This window comes from Oenanthe melanoleuca, chromosome 4 (genome assembly GCF_029582105.1).
Source record: "Oenanthe melanoleuca isolate GR-GAL-2019-014 chromosome 4, OMel1.0, whole genome shotgun sequence".
Classification (NCBI taxonomy): domain Eukaryota; kingdom Metazoa; phylum Chordata; class Aves; order Passeriformes; family Muscicapidae; genus Oenanthe; species Oenanthe melanoleuca.
This window is the reverse complement of record NC_079337.1, coordinates 67903863-67918445: the sequence shown is the minus strand read 5'-3', so window position 1 is coordinate 67918445 and position 14583 is coordinate 67903863. Positions and strand designations below refer to the sequence as shown.

Genomic DNA, 14583 nt, shown 5'->3' with positions numbered 1-14583 from the left:
AGGAAATTAATTAAGGACTAATTAAAAGCAGCCCAGAGCGAGCCAAGGAAGGCAGGAATTAGCAGAAGGCTCCAAGCTAGTAAGTACTGCTGGGTGTGTCAGTGAGGCAGGAGCAGAGTCACAAGAATCCCCAAAAAATCCCAAAAACATTCAGAAAAAAATTTTTGAAAAAGTCCTAAAAATTCCTTAAAAAAAAAAAAAACAAAAAAACAAAAAAACACTAAACAAAGAAGAAAAAATTCCTAAAAAATTCCTAAAAAATTCCAAATAAAAAAAAAAATAAATTAAAAATCCTAACAAATTAAAAAGAAAATCCTACAAAGATCCTGAAATATTTCTGAAATTTTCCTAAAAACTTTTTAAAAATTCCTAAGACATTCCCATTTTTTTCCTTTTGTTTTCTGTAGGAAACGAGGCCAAATTTTGATTTTTTTCCTTTGAGAGTTTTGTTGATCTCACTGCAATTCATTGATCAGGAAGGTTCAGGGTTGGGTGATAAAACAAAAAACCACAGGAAAAAATCCTGGATTTGATCCCAGAAAATTAAAAAAAAAAATTCCCAATAAATTCCCAAAAAAATTCCCAAAAATTAAAAAAAATTCCCAAAAATAATAAAAAAAAAAAAAAAATTTAAAAAGTCCTTTAAAAATTCCCACTTTTTTCCTTTTCTTTTTTTTTTTTTTTTTTTTGCTGTTGAAAATGAGGCCAAATTTTGATTTTTAAATTTTTTTTTCTATTGAGATTTTTATCCATCCCACTGAAATTCATTGATCAGGAAGGTTCAGGGTTGGGTGATAAAACCAAAAACCGCAGGAAAAAATCCTGGATTTGATCTCAAAAAATTCCCCCAAAAGTTAAAAAAAATTTTAAAAAAATTCAAACAAATTTTTTAAAAATTCCTAAAAAAATTCCCACTTTTTTCCTGTTTTTTTGCTGTAGGAAACAATGTCAAATTTTGATTTTTAAATTTTTTTTCCATTGAGATTTTTATCGCTCTCACTGCAATTCATTGATCAGGAAGGTTCAGGGGTTGGGTGATAAAACCAAAAACCGCAGGAAAAAATCCTGGATTTGATCCCAAATAATTCCAACAATTCCCAACATGGATTTTTCCCTTTTTTTTTTTTTTTTTTTTCCAGACAGAAAAGCAGCTCTGGAAGCCGTGATGAAAACCTTGGGACCGGGATTTTTGGCCGAGTTTAAAAAACACAAATCCCTGCAGGCAGCGGTTCAGGAATCCTTAAGCTCAGGAAAATCCCATGGAACTCCCAGCAGGACCAGTGGGAATGGCAAAAAAATTCCCAAAATTTCCAGAAAAGATGGAGCAGCTGGAGCAGGGCCCAGCTCATCCCAGGAATCCGAGGGGAATGTCCCAAAAAAAGAGAGGGAAGAGGAGGAGGAGGCGTCGGGGAAAAATCATCCTGCGTCCTATAACAGGGTGAGATTTGGGAATTTTTGGGATTTGGAGGGGAATTCCAGGAATTCTGGGGGAATTTTTGGGATTTGGGCAGGAATTTCTGGGATTTGAGTGGGAATTTCTGGGATCTGAGGGGAAATTCCTGGAATTTGGTTGGAAATTATTGAGATTGGGGGTGGAGGATTTTAAGGATTTGGGGGGAAATTCCTGGAATTTTGAGAGAAATTCCTGGGATTTGAGGTTGAATTTCTGGGATTGCTGTGGAAATTTTTGGGGTTTGGGAGAGAATTTTTGGGATTTGGGGTTGAATTTCTGGGATTGCTGTGGAAATTTTTTGGGGTTTGGGAAGGAATTTTTGGGATTTGGGGTTGAATTTCTGGGATTTCTGTGGAAATGTTTTGGGGTTTGGTTAGAAATTTTTGGAATTTGGGTGGGAATTTTTGGGACTTGGGAGGGAATCCTTGGGATGATTTGGTTTGGAATTTCTGTGATTTCTGTGGGAATTTTGAGGATTTGAGTGGGAATTTCTAGCATTTGGATGGGAATTTCTGGAATTTGAGTGGGAATTTTAGGTATTTGGATGATTATTTCTGGAAATTGGTTGGAAATTATTGAGATTTGGTTTGGTATTTCTGGGATTTGGGTGGGATTTGATTTCAGGAAATTGTTTCCATGAAATAATTCCTGCCAGGATGGATGTGAGGAATGTGGAATTCTGGAATTCTCTATGGGAAAGAATTGAAAGAGGATTTATTCTGCAATTCCCACAATTCCAAATAGCTCCAATCCAAATCCAGCATTTCCTTGGAGGCTTCAAGGGATGTGAAAATAATAAAATTCTGGAATTCTAAAAAAAAAAAATCTTGGAATTACAGAATTCCATAAAGATTTATTTCCTAATTCCTAAAATCCCAAACCAGCCTTTCCTTGGAGACTTCCCAGGGATAAAAAAATCCATGGAATTCTGAAATTCCAGGAAGATTTATTCCATAATTCCAATCCAACTTTTCCTTGGAAAATTATAAGGGTGAAAAATCATGGAATTACAATAACCCATTAAAAAATCATGGAACTCTGGAATTCCAGAAATATTTATTTCACAACTTCAATCCAGTTTCATCCCTGGAAATCTCCAAGGAAAGGCTGGTTTGGGATTTTAGGAATTATGGAATAAATCTTTCTGGAATTCCAAAATTCATTCCAACGGAGATTTCCATTGATTAAAAAAATCACGGAATCACAAAATTCCATAAAAATTCATTCCAGGATCCCAATCCAACCTTTCCTTGGGATTTTCCATGGCTGAACCCTCAGGATTTTTGGGAATTCTTTGCCTGTTTTTGCAGCTGCTGAGGGAGGACCTGCTGAGCTGTGGCACCGTGCTGCAGATCTCGGATTTGCCCGACGACGGATTTTCCGACCAGGACATCAAAAAACTCGTCCAACCCTTTGGAAAAGTCAGTGACCTCATCGTGCTGCGCTCCAGGAACGAGGTGAGCCTGGAAAAAATGGCATTGGGAATCTGGGATCTGCAAAAATTCCCAAAAATCCCGTCCTGGAATGGCTGGGAATGGGGAATTTCCAGCTCTTCCCACTCAGAATTCAGGGATTTTATGGATGGGGAGATTTTTTTCTGGTTTTTTTTTTTTCCTTTTTTTCCTTTTTTTTCCTCTTCTTTCCCCTTCTTTCCCTCCTTTTCCCCTTCCTTTTTTCCTTCCCTTTTTCTCTCTCTTCCCTTTTTTCTTCCCTTTTTTCCTTGTGTTTCCTTCCCCCCTTGTTCCACTTTGTTTTCCTTTTTCCATTTCTTTTCCATTTCTTTTCCATTTCTTTTCCATTTCTTTTCCATTTCTTTTCCATTTCTTTTCCATTTCTTTTCCATTTCTTTTCCATTTCTTTTCCATTTCTTTTCCATTTCTTTTCCATTTCTTTTCCATTTCTTTTCCATTTCTTTTCCATTTCTTTCCCATTTCTTTTCCATTTCTTTCCCATTTCTTTCCCATTTCTTTCCCATTTCTTTCCCATTTCTTTCCCCTCTTTCTTTTCCCCTTCTTTTCCCTCTTTTAGGTCTTTTCCCTTCTTCTTCCCTCCCTTTTTTCCTTCTCCTTTCCCTTTTTTCCTTTTCTTTCCTTTCCCCCTCTTTCCCTTTGTTTCCTTGTTTCCCTTTGTTTCCTTGTTTTCCTTCCTTTTCCCGTTGCCCCCTTTCCCCCTTTTCCCCTTTTACCCTTCTTTCCCTTCTTTCCCATTTTCCCTTCTCCCCCTTTCCCCCTCCCACCCTTAAATTCCCTCCCTGCAATTCCCAAACCAAATCCCTCATTTCCCACCCACGGGAACATCCCAGAACCCCCCGTGACTCCGGGAATTCCGGGAATTCTGTGCATTCCAGGCGTACCTGGAGATGAATTACAAGGAGGCCGTGATCGCCGCTGTCAAGTTCGGGGAGACGGCGCCGGTTCTGCTCAACGGGAAACGCGTTCGGATCAGCGTGGCCGAGAGACCGCGGGCGGCGGCGCAGGTGGGAGGGACGGGGATTCCGACCGGGAATTCTGAACGGGAGCTGGGGATTCTTACTGGGAGCTGGGAATTCTGACTGGGAGCTGGGGATTCCAAACGGGAATTCTTACTGGGAGCTGGGAATTCTGACTGGGAGCTGGGGATTACAAACGGGAATTCTGACTGGGAGCTGGGAATTCTGACTGGGAGCTGGGAATTCCAAACAGGAATTCTGACTGGGAGCTGGGAATTCTGACCGGGAATTCTGACTGGGAGCTGGGAATTCTGGGAATTCCAACTGGGAATTCCAACCCAGGATCTGGGAATTCTGACCGAGAGCTGGGAATTCCAAACAGGAATTCTGACTGGGAGCTGGGAATTCTAGCCAGGAACTGGGAACCCCAACCAGGAACTCTGAGCAGGAGCTAGGAATTCTGACCGGGAATTCTGACTGGGAGCTGGGAATTCAGGATCTGGGAATTCTGACTGGGATCTGGGAATTCTAGCCAGGATCTGGGAATTCCAACTGGAATCTGGGAATTCCAGCCAGAATCTGGGAATTTGGACTGGGAATTCCAGCCTGCAATTCCAACTGGGATCTGGGAATACCCACTGGGAATTCTGACCAGGATCTTGGAATTCCAACTGGGATCTGGGAATTCTGACCTGGAATTCCAGCCTGGGATCTGGGAATTCTGGTCAGGATCTGAGAATTCCAGACGGGATTTGGGAATTCCAACCAGGCTTTGGGACTTCCAGCTGGGACCCTGAGAATTCCAGAGAACTCCAAATCTGAGAATTCTAGCTGGGAATTCCAACCAGGATCTGGGAATTCCCACCAGGATCTGGGAATTCTGACGGGGAATTCCAACTGGGATCTGGGAATTCCAGCCAGAATCTGGGAATTCCAACCAGGACTGGCATCCATTGGAATGAGGATGGAATGGCAATTCCAAGTGGAAATTCCAACCAGGATGTGGGAATTCCAACCTGGGATCCAAGGAATTCCAGCTGGGATCTGAGAATTCTGACCAGGAATGGCATCCAATGGAATGAGGATGGAATGGCAATTCCAAGTGAAAATTCCATCCAGGAGTCAGAATTCCAGCCCAAAATCCAAGAATTCCAATAGGGATTTGGGAATTCCATCTCAAAATCCAGGAATTCCATGAGAATGGCATCCCTGGAACAAGGGTGGAGTTCCAGTGCCTCATTCCGAATTTTCCTCCTTTTTTTGGGAATGACAGACCCAGAAGTGGATTTCCCAATTCCTCATTTTCCTGGATTTTAGGTAAAGATTAAAGAATTATGGAAGTGCAGGTCCTGAGTCCTGATTTTCCCCAATTTTTTGAGGGAAAAAATGGAATCGTAGTTTCTCATTCCAAATTTCCCAATTTTTCGGGAATAAAAAATCTGGAATTACTTTTTTTTCATTCCAGATTTTCCCTTTTTTGGAAAAAAAAGGTGAATTTCACCTTTCTGATTTTTTTCTTTTTTTTTGGGAAAAAGGTAATTGTTTTATTCATTATTATATGTTACTATGATTTATTTATATTTATTGTGTTTTATTCATTATAGGATTTATGTAATTATTTAATTAGCAATGGACATAATTAAAATTAATCAATTAATTAAAAATCAGGGTAATATTTCTATTTCATATCAATTATTAATAAATCACAATTTTTTAAAATAAAATTGCTTTATTCATTATTAGGTATAGTTATTTAATTAACAGTACATATAATTAGTAGTTCATTGCTTAATTAACAGTAGTTAAATAAAGTTCAAAATCCTATTTATGATTATTATTAATTACTAATAAACCTCAATTTTTTCCCCATTCCAGGTGAAAAAAACAGTGAAAAAGAAAGTCCTGAATCCCAAAAAAACTCCAACAAGCACCAAGTAAGAGCTTCATTAATTAATTAATGTTAATTACAATAACTGGGGACCTGAGAGGCTCAAACCTTGGAGATTAATAATTAATAACTAGAATTAAATTGATTTTTTTGGTGTCTTTTTTATCCTCCCAGGAAGGTTCCAAGCACCAGCACCAAGAACTCAAAAACCTTGACAGGTGAGGCTGAGATTAATTAATCAAGAATTAATTAATTGCTTAATTAGTTATATATAAATTTAGTTAATTAATTACAATAATTGATTTTAATTTTCTTGGGTTACAAATCCTTGATTTTCCCCCATTCCTGAGCTCCTTTTGGGGATCAATTCCATATTTGGGGATTAATCCAAATTTTGGGGTAATTTCTGCTAAAAATCTGAATTTTTTCCCTCAAAATCCATCTTTTTTTCCCAAGAAAATTCCTCACTTTTTTTTTCTCTAAAAACGTCTCCCTTTTCTCCTGAAAAGTTTCTTTATTTTCTCCCCAAAATCCAAATTTTTCCCCCCAAAATTGTTCTAAAATCCACCTTTTTTCCTCCTAAAATCCTCCTTTTTTCCCCCTCAAATTCCCCTGCACTTAATTTAAATTTAGGGACTTTTTACCCTAAAAAATCCAAATTGCTTCCCCAAATTCCACCCTTTTCTCCCAGAAATTCTATTTTTTCCTCCCAAAATCCTTCTAAAATTCACTTTTTTCCCCAAATTCCTCCCTTTTTATCCCCAAATTCTCCTGGAAAAAAAATAATTTAAATAAATTAATTTTAATTTGGGATTTTTTGCCCAAAATATCCAAATCTTTTTTTTTTTTGTCCTCTAATTCCTCTGGAATTAATTTAAATTTTGGGATTTTTTTATCCTAAAAAATCTCAATTGCTCCCTTTTTGTAGGGAAAAAGGAAAAAGTGAAGAAAGTGTCGGGAGAGAAGAAAGTCAAGAAAACCACAAATGTGGGAGGTGAGGGGAAATTGGGAAAAAAAAATGGAAAATGGGAAAAAATTGAAAAATTGGGAAAATGGGGGAAAATGAGAAAACAAAATTTGGGAAAATAGGAAAAAAAAAAAAAAAGGAAAAATTGGGAAAAATTCTTGAAAAATTGAAAAAAGATTGGAAAATGGGAAATTTGGAATGGAAGAAAAATCGGGAAAATGGGGAGAAATCTTGGGAAAAAACTTGGGGAAATGAGAAAACAAAATTCTGGAAAATGAAAGAGTGGAAAAATTCTCAGAAAATGGGGAAAAAAATAGAAAAAACTTTGCAAATTTGAGAAAAAAAATTGGAAATTGGAAAAAAAAAGGAAAATGAGAAAAACAAAATGCGAAAAATGAGAATTGTGGGGGAAATTGAAAAAATGGGGATAAAACTTGGGGAAATGGAAAAAAGTAGGAAAAGAGAATTTGGGAAAATGGGGAAAAAATGAAAAATAGGGGAAAAAACTCAGGAAAAGGAGAAAAGAAAGAAGAGAAATTAGGGAAAAGTGGGAAATGGGAAAAAAAGTGGGAAAATTTTGAAAAACTTGGGAAAATGGCAAAAAAAGGGAAAAAATGGGGGAAAAGTGGGAAAATGAGGAAAATTGAAAAAAGGGGGGGAAACTCAGGAAAATGAGAAAAACATGGGGAGGAAAATGAGAAAAACATGGGGAGGAAAATGGGAAATGGGGGAAAAGTGGGGGAAAGGGAGAAAACTGAAAAATGGGAAAGGGAATAAAACTGAAAAAATGGGGGAAAATTTGGGAAACTAGGAAAAGAAAATGGGAAAAAAACTCGGGGAAATTGTAGGAAAATTTGGGAAATGGGGGAAAATTTGGGAAATGGGAAAAAAATGAAAAAGGGAAAACAAAACTGGAAAATGGGGAAGAGTGGGGGAAAGGGAAAAAATGAGAAAAAACCTGGGGAGAATGGGAAAAATGGGAATATGGGAAAAGAAAATGGGGGAAAAGTGGGAAAAAGGGAAAAATTGGAAAAATGTGGAAAAAAACTTGTGAAAGTGGGGAAAAAATGAGGGGAAATCTCAGGGAAATGGGGGAAAATGGGGATAAAAGTGGGGGGAAAAGGGAGAAAATTGAAAAAATAGGAAAGGGAAAAACCAGCAAAATTTGGGAATATGGGAAAAAAATGGGAATAAAACTCAAGAAAATGGGGAAAAATTGGGAAATGGGAAAAGAAAATGAGAAAAAAGTGGGAAAAGGGAAAAATTGAAAAATATGGCAGAAAAAATATGGGCAAAAGGGGAAAAATGGGGGAAATTTGGGAAAATAGAGGAAAAAATCTGGGGAAATGAGGGGAAAAGGAAAATTGAGAAAATTTGGGGAAATTGGGAAAAAAGTGGGGAAATGGGAAGAAAGTGGGAAAAGGGAAAAATTGAAAAATGCAAGGAAAAATGTGGGGAAAAAAGGGGGGGAAGTGGAGGAAAACTCAGGGAAATGGGGGAAAAAAGTGGGGAAATGGAAAAAAAATGGGGAAAAAACTTGGGAAAATGGGAAAAAAATGGGGGAAAATTGGGAAAATAGGGGAAAAATTTGGGGAAATGGGAGGGGGGAAAGAAGATGGAAAAAAAATTGGGAAAATGGGGAAAATTGGGAAAATGGGAAAAGAAGGAATTGCTGGTTCTGTCCCACAGGAAAAGCTGCAGCCGAGGCCGCGCAGGAAATTCCGGAATCGGAGCCGCCCGATCCCAAAAATCCCAATCCCAAAAATCCCCCAGAACAGGATGGGATGGGGGAGCCTGGGACAGCCCCAGAGGCTGAGCCTGGGCCAGGTAATTCTGGGAATTTCTGGGAATTTTTGGGAATTCCAGTGGAGGAAAAAAATGGGGAAATGGGGCAAGAAAATGGGAAGAAAATTGGGAAAAAATGTGGGAAACAGGGGGGAAAAGGAAAAAAGGAAATCTGGGGAAATGGGAAAAAGAAATCTTGGAAAAGTAGGAAAAAACTTGGGAAAAAGAAAAAAGAAAATTTTGGGAAAAGGGAATGAAAATGTTGGGAAAATGGGAAGAAGTCTTTGGGAAATGGAAAAAAATTTGGGAAAATGGAAAAAGAAACCTGGAAAAAGGGAAAATAAACCTTGGAATAGTGGGGAAGATTTTGGGAAAATGGGAATAAAATTGGGAGAAAAAAATTGGGTAGAAAAACTTGGAAAAATTGGAATAAAAAAGGTGAGAAAATGGGAAATAGAAAAAAAAAGGAAAAACTGGGGAAATGGGAAAAATAAATCATGGGAAAACGGGGAAAAAATTTGGAAAAGAGGAATAAAATATTAAAAAATGGGAAAAAAAATTGAAAAATGGGAAAATTTTGAGAAAATTGGGAAAAAATGGGGGGAAAATTGGAAGAATGAGAAAAATTATTGGAAAAATGGGATTTTAAAAGTTGGGGGAAAAAATCAGGAAAATGGGAACAAAACTTGGGAAAATGGGGGAAAAAGGGAAAAAAATTGGGAAAATTTAAGAAAATGGGAAGAGATTGGGGGAGTGAGAAAAATCCTTGAGAAAATGGGATTTTAAAAGTTGGGAAAGAAATTCAGGAAAATAGGGGAAAATTGGGAAAAAAATTCGGAAAATTTAAGAAAATGGGAAAAAAAATTGAGGGAGTGAGAAAAATCCTTGGGAAAAATGGGAATGAAAAACTTGGGAAAAAATTTGGGAAAAATGGAGAAAAAAAACTTGGGAAAATAAGGGGAAAAAATTGAAAAAATGGGGAAATTTTGAGAAAACTGGAGAAGAAAATGGGAAAAAATTTGGAGAATGAGAAAAATCCTTGGGAAAATGGGATTTTAAAAGTTGGGGGAAAATTCGGATAAAAGGGGAAAAAGGGGAAAAAAATTGGGAAAATTTAAGAAAATGGGAAAAAAATGGAAGAGTGAGAAAAATCCTTGAGAAAATAGGATTTAAAAAGTTTGGAAAAAATTCAGGAAAATGGGGGAAAATGAGAAAAAAAATAGGGAAAATTGTATGAAAATAGGAAAAAATTTGGGAGAATGAGAAAAATCTTGGGAAAATGGGATATAAAAAGTTGGGGAAAAAGTTGGGGAAATCGGGAAAAGGGGAAGAAAATGGGAAAAAAAAAATTGGAAAAATTGGTGAAAATGGGGAAAAATGGGAAAAGAATTTTGGGGAGATGGGGATGGAAAGGGTTAAAAAGGAAATTTGGGAATTCTGGGAATTCCCAAGGATTGAGCTCCCTCCTCCTTTTCCTGATTTTTTCAGAGCCCATGGCCAGCGAGGAACCCACGGACCCAGGAGGGGAGGTCAGGGAAAATTTGGGATTTTGGGGGAATTTTGGGATTTTGGGGGAATTTTGGGATTTGGGGGATTGTGGGGTTGGGGGGATTGGGGAATTTAAGAACTGGTGGAATTTTGGGAATTGGGAGAATGATAGAATTGTGGAAATTTGGGATTTATGGGCATTTGTAGGAATTTTGGGAATTTGGGAATTGTAGGAATTTTTGGGAATTGTAGGAATTTTGGGAGTTTGGAAATTAGGGGATTGTGGGGATTTGGGGAATTGTGGGCATTTTTGGGATGGGGGAATTCTGGGAATTTGGGAATTAATGGGTTTGGGGAATTGGGGGAATTTGGGGGATTTGGGAATTGGGATTTTGAGAACTGTGAGAATTTGGGGAATGTGGGAGTTTGGGGGGAGTTTGGGAATTGTAGGATTGTGGGAATTTGGGAAATTTTGGGAATTGGGGAAATTAAGGGACTTTGGGAATTGTAGGAATGGGGAGAATTTTGGGAATTGTGTGAATTTGGGAAATTTGGGGAATTGTGGGAATTTTTGGGATGGGGGAATTCTGGGAATTTCAGGAATTTGGGATTTTGGGAACTATGGGTATCTATCAGGAGATTGGAGGATTTGGGGAATTTGTGGAATTGTGAGGATTTGGAAATTGAGGGATTTATGGAAATTGTAGGGATTGTGAGAGTTTGGGAATTGTTGGATTTTGGGAATTTGGGAATTGTGAGATTTTGGGAATTTGGGAATTGTGGAATTTTGGGAATATTGGGATTGTGGGAATTTGGGAATTCTGGAAATGTTGAGAATTTCAAACCTTTCCCATCATTCCCAAAATCCCAACCTCCAACCAATCCCACAACTCCCGTGGAAAACTCCCAAATCCCCCAGGGGATGGGAACAGCAATCTGTGGGGATTTGGGATCAGGATTGAAAGGGAAAAATTCCGAAAAATCAAAAAAAATTCCTGGAATTCCGTAGGATCCCGAGGAATCCTGTGTGCTGCTGATCTCCAACCTCCCTGACAAGGGCTGCTCCCCTGAGGAAATCTCCAACCTGGCCAAGCCCTTCGGGGGCCTGCGGGACCTGCTCATCCTCTCTTCCCATAAAAAGGTGAAACTCCAGAATTCTGGGAATTCCAGGAGATCAGGATAAATATGGGGAGTTGGGGAGTCTTTGGAATTTTTGGGGGATTTTTTGCAGATTTTTAGGGGATTTTTTGAGAATTTTTGCGGGATTTTTGAGAAAATTTGTTGCAATTTTTAGGGGTTTTTTGCGGGTGTTTTGGGGTTTTTTAGGGGTTTTTTGTGGATTTTTAGAGAATTTTGGGGGATTTTTAGAATTTTTTTTTTTAGATTTTTTAGGAGATTTTTTTTTGTGTTTTCATGGGGATTTTTTTTTTAAATTTTGGGAGATTTTTGAGAATTTTTGAGAAAATTTTTTGAGAATTTTTTAAGATTTTTAAGGGGTTTTTGCAGATTTTTGGGGAGATTTTTTGAGAAATTTTTTTGAAAATTTTTGGGGATTTCTAGGGGTTTTTTGGGATTCTTTGAGGATTTTTTGAAAAAATATGGGGGATTTTTGGGGGATTTTTAGGGATTTTTTGAGGAATTTTGGGGATTTTTAGCAGGAATTTTTTGCTTTTTTTTGGTTTTTTTAGTTTTGATGGGATTTGGGGGACTTTTTGGGAATTCTTGGGAATTTTTAAGGGGAATTTTTGAGGGGTTTTTTGGGGTTTTTTAATTTAAGGAATTTTTGAGAAAATTTTGGAGATTTCAGGGGGATTTTTAGATTTATTTTTGAGGATTATTATGGGAAAATTTTAAAGGGTTTTTTAGAATAATTTTGTGAAAATTTTTGAGGGTAATTTTGCGAATTTTTTGAGTGAATTTTTGTCAATTTTGGGGAATCTCTGCATTTTGGTGGGATTTTGCGGGAGGGGATTTTTAATCGGATTTTTTTTTCCTTATATTTTATTTTTGGAGATCATTTGGGAAAATTTTTTCAGGATTGTTATTTATTGTGTCGATCGTGTGCGCAGGCGTACGTGGAGCTGGCGCGGCGCGGCGCCGAGGCCATGGCGCGGTTCTACGGCTGCTTCCCCATGGCCATGGAGGGCAACCAGCTCAGCGTGCAGCCGGAGCCGCGGCACCGCAGCCTGGGGGACGAGGTGGGAATGGCATCATTGGGGGATTAGTGGGATTATTGGGGGATTAGTGGGATTATTTGGGTTATTGGGATTATAGGGGTTGTGGGGATTTGGGAATTGTGGATCAGAACCAGCTCAGCGTGCAGCCGGAGCCACGGCACCGCAGCCTGGGGGACGAGGTGGGAATGGGATCATTGGGGGATTAGTGGGATTAGTGGGATTATTTGGGTTATTGGGATTATAGGGGTTGTGGGGATTTGGGAATTGTAGATGGGAACCAGCTCAGCGTGCAGCCAGAGCCGCGGCACCGCAGCCTGGGGGACGAGGTGGGAATGGGATCAGTGGGGGATTAGTGGGATTAGTGGGATTATTTGGGTTATTGGGATTATTGGGGTTGTGGGGATTTGGGAATTGTGGATGGGAACCAGCTCAGTGTGCACCCGGAACCGCGGCAGTGAAGCGTGGGGGACGAGGTGGGAAATGGGATCATTGGGGGGGTTAGTGGGATTATTTGGGTTATTGGGATTATTTGGATTATTGGGACTGGGGGGATTTGGGAATTGTAGATGGGAACCAGCTCAGCATTCAGCCAGAGCCGCGGCACCGCAGCCTGGGGGGCAAGGTGGGAATGGGATCAGTGGGGGATTAGTGGGGTTATTGGGATTATTTGGGGGTTATTGGGATTATTGGGGTTGTGGGGATTTGGGAATTGTGGATCAGAACCAGCTCAGTGTGCAGCCAGAGCCGCGGCACCGCAGCCTGGGGGACGAGGTGGGAATGGGATCAGTGGGGGGTTAGTGGGGTTATTGGGATTATTGGGGAATTAGTGGGATTGGGGGGATTATTTGGGTTGGGGAGATTTGGGAATTGTGGATGAGAACCAGCTCAGTGTGCACCCCAAACCCTGGCACCACAGCCTTGGGGATTAGTGGAGTTATTGGGATTATTTGGATTATTGGGGATGTGGGGGTTTGGGAATTATGGATGGGAACCAGCTCAGTGTACACCCCAAACTCTGGCACCGCAGCCTGGGGGACAAGGTGGGAAATGGGATCATTGGGGGATTAGTGGGATTGGAGGAATTATTAGGGTTGGGGGATTTGGGAATTGCAGATGGGAACTGGCTCAGCGTGCGGCCCAAACCCCAGCACCGCAGCCTCGGGGATGAGGTGGGGATTATTTGGATTATGGGGATTGGGGGATTATCAGGATTACCAGGATTATTTGGGTTATTGGGATTGTTGGGATTATTTGGATTATGGGAACTGTGGGGAAAATTCCGGAAAAATTTCCCACTTTTCCGCTTCAAGCAGGGTTTGGTATTTCAGTTGAATTTTTAGCACTTCCTTGTGTTTAAAACAAGGGATTTTTCCCACTGGAATTGATGCTGGGAATTTTTTTTTTTTTTAATGTGATGAACCCTTTATTTATGAATTATTAATAATTTATTAGTTTTTATCTATTACTAACAATCATTAATTAAACTCCAATCCCATTTTTTGTCCCTGAAGGAGGCGATTTTTATTGCTCTCATCAAAGATTCCGATCCCAAGGTGAGTTTTTCTTCTTCATCCCAAATTTTATCCTCTTTACCCCAAGTTTTTCCTCATTATCCCAAATTTTCCTTGGAATTTCATGAAGCTGGAAATGTTCATTCCCTTCTTTCTTTTCTTCCCTTTTCTCCCTTCCCCCCTTCCATTTTATTGTATTTTTCTCCCTATTTTCCCTTTTTTTCCCCTTTTTTTTCCCCTTTTTTTCCCTTTTCCCCCCTTTTTTCCCGTTTTCCCTTTTTTCCCATTCTTTCCCTCCCTCTCCCCCTCTTATTTTTCCCTTTCCATTTCCACATCCTTTTCCCTTTTTTCCTTTCTCCTTTTTCTCCTTTTCTCCTTTTTCTCTTTTTCTCCTTTCTCTCCTTTCTCTCCTTTCTCTCCTTTCTCTCCTTTTCCCCCCTTTTCCTCCTTTTTTCCTTTTTCCCTTTTTTCCTTTTTCCTTTTCTCCTTTTTCTCTTTTTTCTCCTTTTCTCCTTTTCCCCCTTTTTCCTCTTTTCTCCCTTCCGTCCTTTCCCTCCCTCTTTTCCCCTTTTCCCCCTTTTTTCCCTCCGCCAATCCCCCTTTCCTCACATCTCTTTCCCTTCTTTTTTCCCTTTTCTCCCCTCCTTTTTTTCCCTTTTCCCCCATTTCCCACCCCTCACCCATTCTCTGCTCCCATTCCAGGTGGATGCTGCCTCTCTGCGCTCCCAGCTCGTTCACCTGGGGAACCTCCCGGCCGAGGGGTTCCGGGAGCTGGAGGTGGTTTGTGCCGGGCTGCGCTTCGGCAAGGTGGAGCACTACGCCGTGCTCAGCAACCGCCAGCGGGTACGGAGGGAAATCTGGGAGATTTGGGGCATTTTTGGGGATA

General features: G+C 39.6%; 1 protein-coding gene across 4 annotated transcripts in view; it reads left to right on the top strand.

Moving 5' to 3' along the window:
• ZNF638 (zinc finger protein 638) overlaps nucleotides 1-14583 on the top strand; it is a 43267-nt gene that overhangs the window by 17459 nt on the left and 11225 nt on the right. For 3 of the 4 annotated variants that reach the window (XM_056489327.1, XM_056489325.1, XM_056489324.1), the window contains exons 6-17: nucleotides 1140-1438; nucleotides 2764-2910; nucleotides 3801-3929; nucleotides 5757-5815; nucleotides 5944-5987; nucleotides 6698-6763; nucleotides 8426-8563; nucleotides 10010-10050; nucleotides 11019-11150; nucleotides 12079-12207; nucleotides 13698-13739; nucleotides 14400-14540. In XM_056489327.1, the coding sequence (XP_056345302.1) occupies nucleotides 1140-1438; nucleotides 2764-2910; nucleotides 3801-3929; nucleotides 5757-5815; nucleotides 5944-5987; nucleotides 6698-6763; nucleotides 8426-8563; nucleotides 10010-10050; nucleotides 11019-11150; nucleotides 12079-12207; nucleotides 13698-13739; nucleotides 14400-14540 (1367 nt within the window). The remainder of the gene's footprint in view (nucleotides 1-1139; nucleotides 1439-2763; nucleotides 2911-3800; nucleotides 3930-5756; nucleotides 5816-5943; nucleotides 5988-6697; nucleotides 6764-8425; nucleotides 8564-10009; nucleotides 10051-11018; nucleotides 11151-12078; nucleotides 12208-13697; nucleotides 13740-14399; nucleotides 14541-14583) is intronic. The other variant, XM_056489326.1, reaches the window with a different exon arrangement.